Source organism: Rhizomucor pusillus (genome assembly GCF_041956525.1).
Source record: "Rhizomucor pusillus strain CBS 183.67 unplaced genomic scaffold VTP01scaffold_4, whole genome shotgun sequence".
In the NCBI taxonomy this organism is placed as follows: Eukaryota; Fungi; Mucoromycota; class Mucoromycetes; order Mucorales; family Lichtheimiaceae; genus Rhizomucor; species Rhizomucor pusillus.
Window position 1 is genome coordinate 1,473,880 of NW_027192146.1, and position 17,609 is coordinate 1,491,488.

A 17,609-nucleotide genomic window follows, 5' to 3' on the forward strand; every position below is an offset into this window, starting at 1 on the left:
TTGTTATTTCTATCTCTCTTTCTCTCTTTTGTTTTCTTACTTTTCTTACATAGTGATCTTAATTCATTTGACAGAAGTATATTCTCTGTGTTTGTTAACTCTACATTTCTTCTGTTGGATGATGGTTGCAGAAACATTACTGTTATATAAAAAGGAAAAGACAACACCAACAACGAAATTCGTAAACTTGTTGCATGTGCTTGCCCAAATAAACAGGTTCTAGGTTCACGCCGGATCGGTTTCCAAAAGAGGAAGTTCCAATTCATCAGAAAACCGGCTCTCCTTTCATGCACTTCCCCTTGGCCCGCTCTTTTTCGCCCTCCTCTAACCCACATCAAACGTAATCGCTAATTAATTAAAAAGCAACACCTTAACGAATTGGATCTACAAAGAGGAAAAGCAACCAACAAATTCTGTACTTTATTCTCTCAGCTGTTAACCACCACCACTCTTGAACAATGAGCGGAGGAGGCAACATCAAGGTTGTCGTACGATGTCGTCCCCTGAATGCTCGAGGTGCGTTTTCTTTACTGACGAAAAGAAGAAGAAAAAAACTAAACAGCACAGCTAATAATTGTTGTGCAAAGAACTTGCACGCGGCGCCAGTTGTCTTGTCCGTATGGAGGGCAACCAGACCATCCTACGCAAACCGGACGGAGACGAAAGCGACGTCAAGGCATTCACATTCGATAAATCGTATTGGTCGGCAGATAAGAATGACCCAAACTATGCAGATCAGAACAGAGTTTACAATGATTTGGGTGTCGAGCTGCTAGACCACGCCTTTGACGGATACAACTGCTGTATTTTTGCATGTAAGATCACCATGGAAACCAGCTGGCTGGCTGGCCACAGAAATATATTGAATATTTCAAAAATGGATAGACGGACAAACCGGTTCGGGAAAGTCATATTCAATGGTAAAAAAAGAAGAACAGTACATAAAAAAATCTCGTATTCATTGAGACCCGACACGACAAACAGATGGGCTACGGCGAGGATAAGGGTATCATTCCACGAACATGCTCTGAACTCTTTGATCGCATACACAATATCACCGACAACAACACGACGTATCGAGTGGAAGTCTCGTACATTGAAATTTACAACGAGAAAGTGCGCGACTTGCTGAATCCCAAGAACAAGAGCAACCTCAAAGTTCGTGAGCATCCGAGTCTTGGACCGTACGTCGAAGATCTGTCCAAGCTCGTTGTGAATTCTTTTGACGATATCAACCACTTGATGGACGAAGGCAACAAGGTACTACTGCTACTACCATCAGCGACGTCGCACACATGGACACACATATTCATGCACATGAATTATTTAGGCTCGCACGGTCGCCGCTACGAATATGAACGAGACGTCGTCTAGATCTCACGCTGTATTCACCGTCATCTTGACTCAAAAGAAAAAGGACGAGCTTACCAACCTGGAATCTGAAAAGGTAGCTCGTATCAGGTAATATTGAGCCGATAGCGGTCCCAAAATTGGGGTTGTGACTAACGTAGATGTATATATAAAGTCTTGTTGATTTGGCAGGCAGTGAACGCGCAAACAGCACCGGTGCAACTGGCGCTCGTTTGAAGGAAGGTGCTAATATCAACAGATCACTGACGACCTTGGGTAAAGTCATTGCTGGCTTGGCAGAGCAATCCATGCAGGATGGCAACAAGAAAGGTCGAAAAAAGGAAGTTTTCATCCCCTATCGAGATTCGGCAAGTATCCATATCAAAATTTGATGTGGTGGAGAACGAGCGAGACGTCAATGCTTACAAAGAATGACAATTTATAGGTCTTGACATGGCTGTTAAAGGATTCTTTGGGAGGAAACTCCAAAACAGCCATGATAGCAGCCATTTCTCCTGCAGATGTCAATTACGACGAAACGCTAAGTACGCTGCGTTACGCCGATCAAGCCAAAAAAATCAAGAACAAGGCTGTCGTTAACGAGGATCCGAATGCGAAAATCATTCGCGAGCTCAAGGAAGAGCTCGAGCTTCTGCGAAGTCGCTTGCATGTGTATGCGCCCGAAGTTGCCGAGCAGCTTATTGCGCAAAGTTCGTATAAAGGCAACGGCAATGCAAGTAAAAGCAGCGAACGCAAAAACGGCGCTGCATGTCAAGCTCCGGATCTTTCCAAGATGGTGAACGGAGACCAATGTGTTGAGATACAAGATGCCCAAGGCCGCGTGCGAAAAATGACCAAGAATGAAATTGTGGAGCAGTTCCAGACATCGGAAAAACTACTTGCTAACCTGAACGAGACCTGGGAAGAGAAGCTGAAAAAGACAGAGCAGATTCAGATCGAAAGAGAAAAGGCATTGGAAGAACTAGGCATTGCCGTCCATAAGAACAATGTGGGTGTATATGCGCCCAAAAAAATGCCGCATCTTGTCAACCTGAACGAAGACCCGCTCATGTCTGAATGTCTCGTCTACCAGCTCAAGCCTGGAGTTACGCGCGTCGGCAAAGAGAGTAACAACAGCAACGGCAGCGACGGCGACAGCAGCAGTGTACAACCTGACATTAGACTCTCAGGTAGCAATATCCAGGAAGACCACTGTCGCTTCGAAAACAGCGAAGGCGTTGTGACACTCGTACCGAGCGAAGGATCACTCACTATAGTGAATGGTATGCGCATCTCGGAGCCTAGGCGCCTGAAAAGCGGATACCGCATCATCCTTGGCGACTACCATATATTTCGCTTCAACCATCCAGAGGAAGTGCGCCGCGAGCGTGATCGTCAACGATCAATGGTCTTGCAGCTCGGCAGCAGCGGAAGCCTTCTCAATGGTGGAGGGCCGCCGACTCCTGCCATGCTAACTGAAGACGGTCAGGAGCCTGCATGGCCTGGATCGCCGATAACAGACACGAACACCATCTACTCTGAACCCGTGGATTGGAACTTTGCAAAGTTAGAAGCGATGCGAAACTATTACGCGAGTGAGGCCACGATTGGCGGACTCAAGGACGACGAGCTTGATAAAGTGTACGATGAGATTTCAAAGATACGCAATTCACGTCGCTCGCGACCAGTAAGCAGAGCAACATTTGCTGGCGACGACGACGATGGATCATCTAAAGACTCGTTCCGCAACTCCATGGCGACGACAACGGTTATCGATGGTGATGGTCTTGAAAGCGTATGTACAGAGAATACATTTGTCAACAGCGCTGAATTAGAAGAACGGCTCAAGTCCGAGCGTGAAAAGCTTCAGAAGAACCTCGAGGAACAGAAGCAGTTTTACGAAACCAGAATAAGTCGAATGTCCTTGCAACTGTTATCGTCACCTACAGGAATACAAGATTTGCTGTCGCCCACCGAAGTGGATCGCGCAACTGACGTGATTAAAACGTGGAAAGGTCTTCGCAATGTATCCATGGCCGAAGTCATCCTAACGAACGCGGTTGTTCTCAAAGAGGCCAACATCATTTCCAAAAAGCTCAACAAGGAAGCGACGTATCAGTTTACGATCGTGGAAAAAGGCCAATTTGCAAACCCAGTGTCGTACTGGGAGCACAATTCATCATCCAGCCTGCAAGATATAAACCAGGATGACGATACAGCCTTGATGGAATGCCCAAAACCCTGCATTGGCGTCCGTGTCATCGACCGTAAACACCAAACCGTGGATGTGTGGTCCTTGGAGAAACTCAAGAGTCGACTGGAAAAGATGCGCAACCTCAACAACTTTATGGATCGACCCGGATATCGAAAGCATCTGAACTGGGAGGACCCATTCTATGAAAATCCGGGACGACAATACATGCTCATTGGAAGCGCAAGCACTTCAATGCGCAACTTGGTGTTGCAGCAACCATACGAATCTAGCATACCGATCGTGTGCCGTCGCACAGGTGACGTGAAGGGTCAACTGCATATGCTTATATCACCTGTCGCGCGCTCTTCACAGACCAAGCCAACCGATGAAAACCTCACTGCTGGGCAACAACTCACGTTTGAAGTGCGACTGTTGGAGCTCACCGGTCTAGACGAAGAAGAGTTTACAAACGTTCACGTCCAATTCCGGTTATCATCGCTTGGAGGCATGCCCTCAACTTCGTTGGCAGAGAAAATATTTGCGACCGATACTGCCAAAGGATTCGGCAAGTCAGCGATATCGCTCGACTATAGCCAGACGTTATCTGTGATTGTAACGGACAGCATGCTCCAAGTTTTGAAGCACGAGATGGTTGCATTCGAAATATACGGCAAGCCTCGCCCGGCAGCGCTCAAGCGTATGGAGAACTGGGATGCCCGCAGAGAACACATGTTGAAACCCATATCCTCGAGCTCGGATCCACGCAACGTGAACGCGGCGGTACCTGGTGTAGGCTACAGCCGGTTTACGGATCATATGATGCTAGGAGCAGATGGTGCTTTGGAACGTCGACCTGAGGAAGAGCTACTTGCAACGGAACGACACGATGTAGTAGCACGCGTCCAAGTCTGCGAATTGCAACCGAACGGCAACTATGTCCCTGTCCAGGTAACAGCTCGTAGCGAAGTTGACCGTGGAGTATTCACGTTGCGACAAGGTCTCCAACGCCGTATCCAGATCACACTTCATCACAGCTCTGGACGCCAGTTCGTGTGGACGAATATGACCAATGCAAAGATCGGAAGACCACGCTTGCTGGACGCCAAGGGACGGATCATCGATGCACCCAACAACGGCGATATCAGCATCAAGCTCGGCCACCAGTCTGTTGTTTACAACAATGACGGTACGAGTGAATTATCAGCTTACGGATCTTGGGACAGCTCACAGCACGAATGTCCGTTCTTGAACTGTCTGACCGCCACGAACAGCCGAGTGTTGCTCGATCTCAAGTGGCAAGTCGAAGCAGAAAAGTGCGAGAAACCAATGGAGTTCTCCATGGATATCGCTGTCCAGATCCAGGGACGCGACAAGTCGGCATTCCGTAAACTGTGGGCGAATAGCAACAAACGCGTGCTATCCAACTGCAGCTCTGTATTCCTAGTCCACTTGAAACCGCCCATGACACGCTGCGTGAACCAGCTATGGCGACTTAACACAGCATCCAAGTATGTCCGCGGCGAAGAGCTGCTTGCAGGTACCTGGCACCCACGCGGCGTTTCGCTTGTCAATGACTTCGTGCAGATACAAGACAAGATCAAAAAATTGGAGTCTGTTTCCTTTACTGCGCAAGTGCTGACACTACGTGCTGCACGGTCGCAGACAAGCCATGGATCCATGCGCAAACCGACAACGACGTCCGATGAGAAAGAATTGCTGAAACGCGTTTTGGACTTGTGGCAGCGCAAACATACAACAGTCAAAGAACTCGTTTTAAGCCAGGAACCGCCCATCATGTCGACGACGCAGGAGGCATTGTTGCAACAGCAACAGCAACCGACCGCGCAACCGCCGTCTCGACTTTTGGCACAAGTCGAACTTGTTCAGAAAACGATTGATGTAACGAAACGCGGTCAACTGATGTACCAAGAGAACCCGCTAGACGACAAATGGGTCAAGCGATGGCTCGTTCTTCGCCGACCGTACATCTATGTGTACTCGAACAAGGCAGAAACAGATGAAATTGGCATCATCAATATCTCGTCTGTCCGCGTCGACTACAACCAAGCGCTTGAGAGAATGATTCAGCGATCGAATGTTTTTGCACTCTATACAAACAACAATGCGTATAGTCTGCAGGCAGGCTCGAGGGCAGAAATGGTAGACTGGATCACAAAGATCGACCCGCTCTTTCCTTTGGACAAGCTTGATGAGACCTCGTCCTCTGCGTAGAAAGCATGTATTTTCTTCTCCACAAGTTTTTGGTAACCCACATCCCATCCCTTCCCGCGTGTTTTATAGAAAGTACTTACATCTCTACTAGCCCTGTGCTTTTTCTAACTCTTATCCTTTCCTGTCCTTCCCACACCACCCAATATTCCCCCCACACATGTCACATTCTATGATACCACTTTTTGTAAGCCCCCATTCCCGGCGCCTACTACGCTTTCTTTCTGCCGTTATATCCTCCTGATTTTTTTTTTTGCATTTTTGGGTTTATGTCACTTGTTACATCTCTATTCTGTATGTATGCATTTCTCTCTTTTCTTCCTTTCTCGCTCTCTCTAAGCTTCACATTTAAGGTACATATACAAACTTAAAACTTGTAATAAAGAACAACTTGTTATTTCAATATTGCCAATACTGCTGCAGTGCTCTTGAGAGTTCCAAAATGTATAGGATAATATACTTTAGTAAGGATCTTCTATCCTTGATGCGTCAGGAAGTTGCCCAATTTTCGAGTCCTCTTCATTAACTGCATTGCGGCACTAAAGTCCATCAACTGCATACCCTGTTGAATTAGCAGTGCTGCAATTTCCAGGTTCAAAATGTGCTGTACGTATTGCAGAGGCAACATCGATCATATAAGCTTTGCGTTAAGCTTTCCTGGTACTGTCAGGTACGTAACTAGCAGATCCAGGATGATTGCTGCACCTTTCGGTCCGTAATAGCCCGCGAACACATGTTGGCATTCTTCGAACAACCCTGTGGCCGCCCTTCCGGTTGATCACAATAATCTATCAGCATCTTTGTATTATCGTTGCTGGATGACGCCATAGCTGTTTCGAGCGTAAAGGAGTTCTCCCGAGTATGAGTTCTCGGCAAGGCCCTCCAAGCCAGAGAGAATCCTCGTTTGTGGCAACGGATATCTTGCTTCAGGAGTTCCGCAGCTGCTCAATGTTCCACTGTCTGGCAAGGGCAAGGAGTTCCTGGGATTATTCTGGGGCAAGTTCTTCGCTACCATTATATTCTGTCACAAACGTCACAAGTCGATCGCTGTTGTGGTTGTGGTGGTGGTGAGGCTTTCCTTAAGAACAGACTTTGAACTTTGGTCCAGCAATCTGCCATGCCTCTCAATAGGTATTGTTGGTAACTCGTTGTCGCCAAATAGAGGCCTATCTTTGATTTAGCTGACTGCGGCCATTCTCCCTCTAAGCCGATCAGCTCTTCTCGATTGATATCCGGCGTGCTTGCGCTCGATTCGAAGGATAATCGATCCCTTTCTTCGAAGCTGGACTTGGGATTGGTATCTGCCCACTAAGAGCCAACGCCAAATGCAAAGTGGGCAAAAGAGAACAGCGTCCCAGTCTGGACGTACCAATATGCAAACATCGTAACCGAGTAGACGTGGATGCTTTTCCTCCCTCCAACCTTCTGCTGCCAAGTTTTCTGGCTTGCAACCTTTGCTCCGTCATTAATCTTCTGCTGCTTTCGTTAAGGCCAGCATAAGCCTTAAATTTCTTCAGCAGTGTGGCACTGCGGCTTGAAACCTCAGTGAAGGAACGCCAAGCTGAACAATCAGTGCCAACACACCAGGATTGAATTATACCCACATTGTCGTTCGTGATCGATACCAGTGCATCGAGATTAATAAAGACAGCCCTGGTTTTACGCTTTCTGGTGCCTTTTTACGCAGTACGGGACAAACTTGGCTAACCTAAGCCTTCAAGAACGCAGAGCGTAAACGACCAAAACAACATACCCTCCAACACGCTTCTTTGAGCACGCCCACACAAAGAGACGCCCACACAAAGCTTTTTCAGCTTGCTTCATTTTCTTTTTTAGTAAAAATTAGGTTATCAGACCACAGCTGCCTCCTTGCCACAATGTTTTAAAAACAAAGGGCGAGATCATCAACTGTTGGAAACCACCCGAAAGTAAGTCTCCAACACACTTCACTCATGGGAGGAGCTGCCACGCGTCATCGTCTAACCCGGTTAATGTGTCTAGTTTGGAAAACGTAGACTAGTAATGTACTGCATACAGATCCTGATGAAGTACGGTCATAAGGAAAAAAAGACGTTCCCAGCGTTCTCCCCTTTTTATATCTTTCGAGTTGGACGGAGTGTCAACCTCGAATTGGAATACCGCAGAAAAAAATTTTTCATCGTTTTCAAAAAGCGCGTGATGCTTGCGGTGCCATATGCTGCGGCGCTCAAACTGCATGAACAACAATATTCATTTCCTGGTTTGACTTTGACTTAAATAGTTTTCTCTCTCTTTCTCTAGCAGCAGTGCGCGCTCCAGCCATATCACCAACGACAAGGCAACTCCCCCAATATGGATTATACCTGTGGTCATGTCCCGTCCGGTCTTTACGTGCAAATGCTACCTCAAGAGATTATCCATCGCATCATTCGCCAGGGAGGTACACACCTAGGATTTATCCTCGGCATGGGGATCATCGATCATACCCAGATGTTCCTTGAGGGTGGTCCCTCGGTTATTCTCGATACCCTCTTGAGGGATTACCAGGGGGGATATCCGGTCCTTTCTCGCCCTTAAAGAGATGGTTCCAGCCGAAGTAGCCATCTACAAGGGAGTCAAGACCAAGAATCCATCCCTGGTGAAGAGGATATGCATCATATGGGAATCCTGGTATTCACCCCCAGGATATACCCTCGCTGTGGAATTCCCGTTCATCTGGGGTATAGAACATATACAGACGGATGAACTAGCGTCCTCCTCGATCCTGGGTGGCATATATGTGGTATCCGGGTACATAGACAAGGTAGATCCCATGATAATTCCCAATGTATCCTTACCGGTACTCTATGCCAACATGGATAAGGTTTCATCGTATCTCACCCAAAGACCGCGGAAGTGTATGCCAGTGTAGGTGACCGGGAGAACCTGGTGAAGGTGTTGGACCAGGATACCAACCGCGAGATAGACTTCGTGTTGGTCATGAGATATGCATTCGAATCCAAGGCGGCCGGTGCCTTTGATATAATCGAGAAGTACAAATCGTACCACCCACTCATGACCTGGCTTGAGTCCTACGATCTGGTCTATAGATGGGGTAGCATCGACGATATGCGACGTATGAGCAACATGGATGACGTGATCGAATTCAGGGAAGCCATCGAGAGGAGAGACGTTGATAAGCTCAACTGGCTCATACAGGAGGACACCACGGATATGCTTACGGAAGAAATCCGTGAGAGAACGGGTGGTAACGATCCGTTGTGGTACCAACTGGAACCGATAAGGAACTGGATGAATACGTTTCCGTCCCCACTACGGGAATTTGTATTTGGTACCTACCAGGACCGTATATCCCTTATACTCGATGGGATCATCGATGATATCAACATCGTCGTGAATCACAGCTGTGGCAAGCTCTTCGAACTTATAAGGATATTTATCAGGATACATGGGGTAGACTCCATTTGCCAAATCTCCGGTTGCGTTTATATGTGTTGGAGCGACGATAAACTCGAGGATATATTATGGTTCCTCTCCACTTGTTTGGACCTGGGATTTACCCTGGATGAAACCCAGTGGAACTCTATCGCCGTACACGACCGTCGTATATACTACATCACGGTGAATAGATTCGAGTTGGACATGGACCTCTCCACCGCTCTCATGAACGTGTCAAGTGATAGGACCCAGCTCTGGTTTTTAAAAAACTAGGCGGACTCATGCGTGAGGACCATTCGAGATACCAAACCAATCAATGTATATCACGAACAAAGAGTGTACTCCTGTAATAATATATTTGTTTACATAAATCAAACCTCCTTTACCGGACAGATATCAATACATTCCCGTATCATTAGCTACCAGTATTTGAAGGCTAGACGTTCCAAAAGCAACGTTTATTGATCATTGCTCGATTGCGGAAATTCTTTATGTTCGAAGAGGATTCCTTGATTGGCGACGAAAACCGTGAACAGCGTCGACAGTAGCTGGAACGGCAAGAGAGGGGGCGTATAGGCTGAAAAGAACTGGCGCTGATACTTATCCAAAGCCGAGAACCATCAAAGATCTTGGTCTGCCCGATATCGGCGCCAATCGGCTCTCGACCGCCTGGTCTAATAAGATATGCAGGCTGTGGCCATTATTGCAGTGGGTGGCAATTCTGTGGTCAACGTAAACGATAAAGACAGCAATATCACCAAATACAAGGCTTTGGCCGATATCGTCCTCCTGTCACACTGGAGCAAACAGGAAGATACCGGAATATGAGACTAACAATGAAATTGCTCGTGGGGGACAGCGAAGGCAGAACGTACCGTCGATACTACAAGAGGCCATCGCTATGACTTTTGGCAAGTAACAACGGCGAGATCATCAAGACCACCTGCCAAACGCTTACCACGATTATCCAGCTTTAACACGAAAGGATAAAATCGCAAGCACAAAGCCTCATATATTTTCGAAATTTGTTCGCTCACAACATATTGGTGATGATGATCTGCCTGGACTCCGCAGATTGAACGATCGGATCCATGGTTGCTTGCTTGAGACCGATATACGCCTTGCAAATGGGCGGATCAGGATTCTCTTCGCTGCAGCTGTTATTACAACAGCTATGATTAGTAGCATCGTATCCAAGATTGTAAAGGAGACGAGGACGACAAAAGCATCATCATCATCATCTCCTATTGGACAAAAGTGTATAAAGTCGTGACGACCTAACAAAGAACTGTAAAAAGTCTCACAGTATCTCAGCTACTATCTCTCCCACGAACCTTAGGCAAACAACTGTCACCACCACCGTGACGAGTATGCGTTCTTTGCTCTCGGAACATATCCGACAATACGCCACTGTTGTTGGCAATATATACGACAGGGAGATTAGCCGCTGTCACATCCGTCTGCATCGACCTGATTTTCCGCAAAGAAATTAATGGATTGAAAGCAACAGCGGTTTAAACAGCGTGCTCGATAAAACGCTGCTAACTGCGCCAGAATGGCATCTGGCTTCTACCAACATATAAGCTGGTGTAAGCTTATCGAGTCCAAAGACAGAAGGAAGGCTTGCCACTCCTGACAATCTACAAGCCGTATCTCGTCTGAAACGGCGAACTTTAAGAGAACAAATGACCATCTGTCTCTATTGCTGATCCTTCGTCGGGCATAGGCGATTTGCCGTTTCCGTCGGTGGTGGACGGTTTGACCGGTTCTTAGGATATCTTGACTAGATTGCATATCTGCGCCAGTGTCTGTTTCCGAGTCCTCTGCAGTGGCTACATCCTTCTTAATCGACCGGCGGAGCTCTTGTCTACCTTTCATGGTGCGCGACGCACAAAGGAAGACACTAGGATTGCACTGCCGAACAAACTCGAAAGGGTGATACCTTGTGCAATGTCTGCACTTCAAAAATATCTACATACCAGAGAGATCGCCTAGACTTTTACACTGAGAAAGGTCGTGGTTCGACCAAAGAGGAAAGGTGGTCAGACTGCGAAGATTGTCCTCGAGGCAATTCCGTGGTCGCAACCAAGAGGAGCGTACAAGCAGCTGGAGAGGCGAGAAAAAATTGTTCTGAAAATCGTGCATTTGTCCCCTTGCCCCCCATGGTCCGCACTCAAGTCTGTCGGACAGCATAAGGTCTACGGTGCTCAAAAATGATAGTCGGGAGGAACCATAGGGATGTAGTTACTTTGCGTAATTGCATCTCTATGTAGCTTGTGGGGAGGCCGTTTACACAATGCAAAAACTTGCAGTAATCTGAATACCGCTCGTCCAGAAATAATCAGACAATAAGTATCCGTTTTGTTTTATACAGCTGTTTTTGTCGGTGGATTCATATTGTGCTATCCGATATATGTACAGGGTACCAATGCAACGAAGTAGCCAGCTCTTCCTACATAGCAATGTATCCAGCGCCATTTTGCCAAATAGATTCGCCACTTACTATCCAATGAACCGCTTACAAACATTGTTGTCTCTTCTTTCTCACGAGCATATTTTCAATAAACAAGGTAACTCGCTGATCTAGTAGTACAAGATCGGTCATAGTACCCTTAGTGTTTTGTTTTATAACTTGGGCATTATCGAGCCAGAAATTATCATATGTATTGTAAAAAAAAAAAAATCGACCAAATTGGTATCGGTTTGTTGAAGCGTTCATGTATACAAACTTGTCCAATTTAGCAGCGTTCTTGTTTGCTGCTTGATTAATCCAGGAGTTCGAGTGCCTTTTGTTTACAACGCAGCAGATGATCCAGTAGATCTCCGCTGCCTGGAAGAACAACACCTGGAAGAACAACAACATTGGTGTTGGCTTACATTATACCTACATCAGCTTGATAGTCTGTTTGCCTAAAGTTTTATCCGCGTTGCAGATAATAGGAGTTGGAATGCTGCTGTTTTGAAAAGAATGACAGTGATATATTATGGCAACAGCTCAAAATGAACACCTTGTCTGTCTAGCATGTTGATTTTTCTATGAACGATTGTGAGTAGTTTCCATGTTACGCATTTCTCAGACCGCGCATTATCGTAGCGATATAGGGCTATGTAATGTGTGAAGAACTTGTGCTCTCTCCTTTAATGTTATCCTGTATGCCGTATGTACAGCAGATTCATTTGACTCGAACGAATCACCGTACCGATATCAACCAACGTCTGAATTTTTCCGACACTAGTTCCATTAAGGTTGAAACAAAACCCGGCGGAAGGGATCCACCATGTCTGGAGATGCCATACACTGAAAAGTGTTCACAATGCGTTTTCTGTAAGTAGTGCGGCATCTCTTCGTCTCGCTCGGTTGCACCGGCGTCGTTTCTTCGTTTCGTGGTGAGTCAGCGGGAACCCAAACGCATACCTATGCCCCGCGCGCTCGACGGCTGTCGGCATTGTCGTCGGGGTATTGGCCCACAAATGTGGTCTGATCACTTTTCGACACAACTGTTGTTGAATTGCTGACACAATTACGATCGCTTAAATACCAAGATACATTCCTTGCTTTATTATCTTGCATCACATGCAAACTGCATTTCTGTTTACACAAGAATCAAGCTGATGGGAGCGGCACATGAGGTTAATCACGCATGGTGGGAAAGGCCCTAGTCAGGTGATGCGGGGCAAGTTATGAACCAAATTGAACTCTCTTTATTTTTTCTTCTTGCCTTTTTATTCTTTCTTCTGCTTCTTTACCCCACCCCCCTACTCACGACCACCCATACCTCCACCATGTCTTCTCTCAAGAACCAAATCATTGTAGTTGGCGGCGGTTTGTCCGGTCTGTCCGCTGCACACACCATCTACGAGCAAGGAGGCAACGTCCTCTTGCTGGACAAGAATCCTTTCTTCGGGTAACGTATCCTTGAGCAGCAGCTTCACGTTTTCATCGCACTCACCGTTCGTGTTTTTTAGTGGTAATTCTACCAAGGCCACGTCTGGCATCAACGGCGCGTTGACTCGCACCCAGATCGCGAAAAACATCCATGACTCTGTTGAGCAGTTCTACCAAGATACGTTGAAATCTGCACGCGACTTGGCAAGACCTGAACTTATCAAGGTATTGACTGGCCGCTCTGCGTCTGCAGTCGAGTGGCTGCAGGACAAGTTTGAGCTGGATTTGAGCTTGGTCGCACGACTAGGTGGCCACTCATTCCCACGTACGCACCGTGGCAAGGAGCAATTCCCCGGTATGACAATCACGTATGCGCTCATGGAAGGTCTCGAGGAGCTTGCAGAGAAGCAACCTCAGCGTGTAAAGATCCTCAAGCGTGCACGTGTCCAGAACCTGATCAAGGATGCCAACAGCAGCGTCGTTGGTGTCGAATACGTCTTGGTCGGCAACGCAGCTGACGGCAAAGTCTACAAGGAATATGGTCCGGTTGTGCTTGCAACAGGTGGCTATGCTGCCGACTTTGGTCCCAACTCGCTCTTGAAGCAGCACCGCCCCGAGCTTTTCGACTTGTCGACTACTAACGGTGACCACTGCACCGGTGACGGTATCAAGATGGCTGCAGCTGCTGGCGCCAACACGGTCGATCTCGAAAAGGTCCAAGTCCATCCTACCGGTCTCGTCGACCCCAAGGAGCCCGACGCCAAAGTCAAGTTCTTGGCTGCCGAAGCTCTCCGTGGCTGTGGTGGTATCCTTCTCAACGCTGACGGCGAGCGTTTCTGCGACGAACTCGGTCACCGCGACTACGTCACCGGCATGATGTGGAAGAACAAGTTCCCCATCCGCCTCGTGCTCAATACCGCTGCATCCAAGGAAATCGAGTGGCACTGCCGTCACTACGCTGGCCGTGGTCTCATGAAGCGCTTCGAGAACGGCGAGGAGGTCGCCAAGGAAATGGGCATCTCTCCCCAGAAACTCAAGGAAACCTTTGATACCTATAATGCTATCGCCGAGGGCAAGCAAAAGGACCCTTGGGGCAAACGTTTCTTCCACAATGTCCCTATCAAGATGACCGACTACTTTTATGTGGCTCTCATGCAGCCTGTCCTGCACTACACCATGGTAAGGATATAAACAATCCTATGTATGCAACACAGCAATGCACTGATGTATATATATTTGGTAACTCTACTAGGGTGGTGTCGAAATCACTCCTGATGCTGAAATCAAGGCTGCCGGAGGCGCCGTTGTCCCTGGTCTCTTTGCTGCCGGTGAAATGTGTGGTGGTGTGCACGGCGCCAACCGTCTCGGCGGTTCCTCGCTCCTGGGCTGCGTCGTCTTTGGCCGCGTTGCTGGCCAGACAGCTAGCAGGTACTTGTTCTCCAAGCTTATCAACGAAACCGGCGGAGGTGGTGTTGCCCAGCAGCGTCTCGGTGCCATTGCTTCGCACTTGAGCGGTGGCCAAGTGGGTATCAGCCTCATTGTCAACCCTAGCGACCCAAGCCGCGTCAACCTTGAAATTGCCTTGCCTGGAGCAGGTGGTGCTGCTAACGCTGGTGCCTTACCGGCACCTGAAGCCACGACTGCCACTGCTGCCGCCGCTGAGACCAGTGCTCCAGCTGCTGCTCCGCAGAAGGAGGAAAAGAAACAGGATGAACCAAAAAAGATGGGCGAGTACACCGCAGAGGAGGTTGCGAAACACAACAAGCCCGAAGACTGCTGGGTCATTGTGAACGGCCAGGTGCTTAACGTCACAGACTTCTTGCCCGAGCATCCGGGCGGAAAGAAGGCTATCCTCATCTACGCTGGTCGAGATGCCACCGAGGAATTCAACATGTTGCACAAGAAGGACGTTGTTCAAAAGTATGCACCTTACGCCATCATTGGTACTCTCAAGAAGTAAAATGTATACCTCGCTCGCTCGCCTTTTTCTATACACACATCCCTTTGTAAAACTTGGAAAAAAAAACCCCAATGGAAAATTTGCATTTAATCGCGTTGACCACCAACAACAATAAAGTTTATGTTATCGTGAGCCAAATTCTAAAGGTCGCAGATGATGATGAACAATGTATGCAGTTATACAGAGAATAATTTTAAAGAACGAAAGAAGATTATTTACACATACTTTTGTATTTTCTACTCCAACAATGTCAGTTTTGGCAAGTTGAGCAGTGTAACGCCCTTTTCTGGATCGCAATCAAAGTTCCAATCCCTCCAATGGTTCACTTTGCCCTGGCAAGGATAGCACAGACCGCAGAACTTGACTCTGAATCCTGTGCACATTCTGCGACCTTGCCGTAGGTTGTCTAGCATATCGTACATTGTTCCACCAATCGCCTCTGGATCTCCAAAGTCTCCAAAATGCTTGGCAATCATATCATCTTCACACACATCGATTTGTTGTATTCGCCGGTCCAGGATGGGATTGATGTTGTACGGAAATAGCCACAGACCGAGATTCTGATCTTCGTTCTTGACAAATGTTCTCGGCCGCGTGCGTGCAATCAAGTGGACAACATCTCGGGATAAAATGTACAGAGCGCCGGCAGTGTATCGCGGAAAAACTGGTAACGGATACTCGAACTCGCTATTCTTGTTCTGGCCATCACGGATAGGTGGAATATTCCTATACATATACATTGTTTAAAAATCACACACACTGCTTCCCTCTTCACGTCTGCAAAGTTTACCAGTAGCTCAATCCACGCCAGTAACGGTTCTGACGTCCTAAATCAATCAACTCGTCACTGATCGTGTCCCATCGAGCAAATATATCGTCGTCAGTCTTGATTAGGTAATCAAACTGGTACTGGTCCGCCCACTCCATGGTGCTATACACCTTTTTGCTGAGATCCTCGTATTTATCAGAGCATGGAAGTAGCAGCAAATCGCCGTATTGTGCCATTTCCTCGTCAATTTTTGGTCCCATGTTGCGTTGCACGTCTTCCGTAGGAGGCTGACCAAGGATAAAGCGATAAAAGTACGAGATGTTGTCCGAGTTTGGCGGCATCAACTTCATTGTCGTCTCGCGAAACGTTTTACGCTTGTCGATACTTTTAGGTGTCCACGCTGACAAGACAAATACCATAACACGTATTTGCGACTCTGCCATTTCTGGATGCTGCTTGACTTGTTGGGGTATCGTGACAGGTACAACGGCTTGGCTGCGAAGGCTCTGGACTTGATACTGTGTTGCAAACATGGTGATTAAAATGACGATCGATAGCGGCAGAACGAGGACACGCACGACGGTCGACTTGTAGTTCAACCCTGTTGACTGATCCTGTGTTGCCGCTGCTGCGGAAGATGACGATGATGACGATGATGGTCTCTTGTTGTAATGCTTTGGACTCGTTGCGTACATAATTTTAAGTACGTTACATATAAGAAGGATGAAGCATAAAGTCATCCATTTCCATATCGGCTGATCAGCTCCAAAGTACGATGAAATGAAAGCAGACACGGACCAGTTGATGACCGTCAATGTTACAAGCCGAACTATTGCGTTGCTCAGTTCGTAGTGGTAGAGCCACCGTCGCAGCATACTCGTTGTAAAAATCCAACTCCAATAGCCTGCAAGCGCGCACTATTGTTGAATTGTCAGTAAAGTCATCACTGATCGTTTACGCACTGGTTGCTTACCCAAAGCACTGCGACGCAGTACACCAACGGCGTACTCTTGATTTCATAAATGCCGGTTTCGTCGAATTGGGGATGTAGCCACGCCCGTGTCGAGCTGCGAACAAAGCCGATCGCAGCGGGTATCAGACTCAAGAGGCGAAGTAAAATGATGGGCAAGTGAAGTCGTCGTGGCACATTTAGAGATGACAGCGAGAGTGCCCGTTTCCGAAACGAAGGCAGGCCATGAGGCTAAGATTCTCCACAGGTAAGAACCATGTAGATATCAGATCAGGTATTCTTCATTACCGCAGACATTTGGGGGTTGCCCTGAAACGGGGAGGAGGAAGAATAAGATTTTGAAGAAATGGATGACCGCACAAGAGCAGCAGCAGCAGCATTAAGACGGCGCACAGGCCTCCCATTGATGTACCTGTTAGCCCTTCTATTAAAAAGTTTCGTTAAGTTGAGGAATTATATAGCATTTTTCACTCTATTATGTTTCTTCGATATGTGACCAGAGCTCTTGTAAATACTCCTGCAAACAAACATGTCACATGCAAAAGTCTGACACTATCAAACCCTTGAAGAAGGAAAGAAAGCACTCTCATAAAACCTGGACTGTAGCTACTGCCTATTGGAAATACTAAGCAATGTAAACACGACAATTGCAGGTCATTTAACGTTGTACTGTATATCGTCAAGGCAGAGAGCATCCGATCAACCCTGCTTTTCCAGCCGTATGTAATAGCCTTGTTCCGGAATCGCCACTTGATTTTTGACGCATTTGTGTTCCGAAAGCTGCCTTTTTTTCTTCACTTTCTCGAAACAAAGCTTCCCCCGCATTACCTGTTA

At 47.3% G+C, this 17,609-nt stretch overlaps 6 protein-coding genes across 6 annotated transcripts; 3 read left to right on the forward strand and 3 right to left on the reverse strand.

The window, feature by feature from the left end:
- Positions 1-458: 458 nt before the first annotated feature.
- Positions 459-5,776, forward strand: VTP01DRAFT_7901 (uncharacterized protein; the record flags this gene model as incomplete). Its single annotated transcript, XM_069386964.1, has 7 exons — positions 459-516; positions 588-815; positions 886-920; positions 985-1,260; positions 1,331-1,461; positions 1,526-1,718; positions 1,796-5,776. The coding sequence occupies 7 exons, from the start codon at positions 459-461 to the stop codon at positions 5,774-5,776; spliced, it is 4,902 nt and encodes a 1,633-aa protein (XP_069242366.1).
- An 802-nt stretch (positions 5,777-6,578) lies between these two features.
- VTP01DRAFT_7902 (uncharacterized protein) lies at positions 6,579-7,597 on the reverse strand (the record flags this gene model as incomplete). The annotated part of the gene is made up of 4 exons (XM_069386965.1): positions 6,579-6,781; positions 6,865-7,074; positions 7,143-7,441; positions 7,527-7,597. 4 exons carry the CDS (start codon positions 7,595-7,597, stop codon positions 6,579-6,581), a joined length of 783 nt encoding a protein of 260 aa, XP_069242367.1.
- A 736-nt stretch (positions 7,598-8,333) lies between these two features.
- Positions 8,334-10,018, forward strand: VTP01DRAFT_7903 (uncharacterized protein; the record flags this gene model as incomplete). The annotated part of the gene is made up of 4 exons (XM_069386966.1): positions 8,334-8,555; positions 8,639-9,421; positions 9,631-9,727; positions 9,900-10,018. The coding sequence occupies 4 exons, from the start codon at positions 8,334-8,336 to the stop codon at positions 10,016-10,018; spliced, it is 1,221 nt and encodes a 406-aa protein (XP_069242368.1).
- Positions 10,019-10,630: 612 nt separating this feature from the next.
- VTP01DRAFT_7904 (uncharacterized protein) lies at positions 10,631-11,068 on the reverse strand (the record flags this gene model as incomplete). The annotated part of the gene is made up of 2 exons (XM_069386967.1): positions 10,631-10,759; positions 10,835-11,068. 2 exons carry the CDS (start codon positions 11,066-11,068, stop codon positions 10,631-10,633), a joined length of 363 nt encoding a protein of 120 aa, XP_069242369.1.
- Positions 11,069-12,973: 1,905 nt separating this feature from the next.
- On the forward strand, positions 12,974-15,036 carry VTP01DRAFT_7905 (uncharacterized protein; the record flags this gene model as incomplete). The annotated part of the gene is made up of 3 exons (XM_069386968.1): positions 12,974-13,095; positions 13,157-14,255; positions 14,329-15,036. 3 exons carry the CDS (start codon positions 12,974-12,976, stop codon positions 15,034-15,036), a joined length of 1,929 nt encoding a protein of 642 aa, XP_069242370.1.
- Positions 15,037-15,272: 236 nt separating this feature from the next.
- Positions 15,273-17,072, reverse strand: VTP01DRAFT_7906 (uncharacterized protein; the record flags this gene model as incomplete). The annotated part of the gene is made up of 4 exons (XM_069386969.1): positions 15,273-15,762; positions 15,827-16,722; positions 16,779-17,006; positions 17,064-17,072. 4 exons carry the CDS (start codon positions 17,070-17,072, stop codon positions 15,273-15,275), a joined length of 1,623 nt encoding a protein of 540 aa, XP_069242371.1.
- Positions 17,073-17,609: the final 537 nt, after the last annotated feature.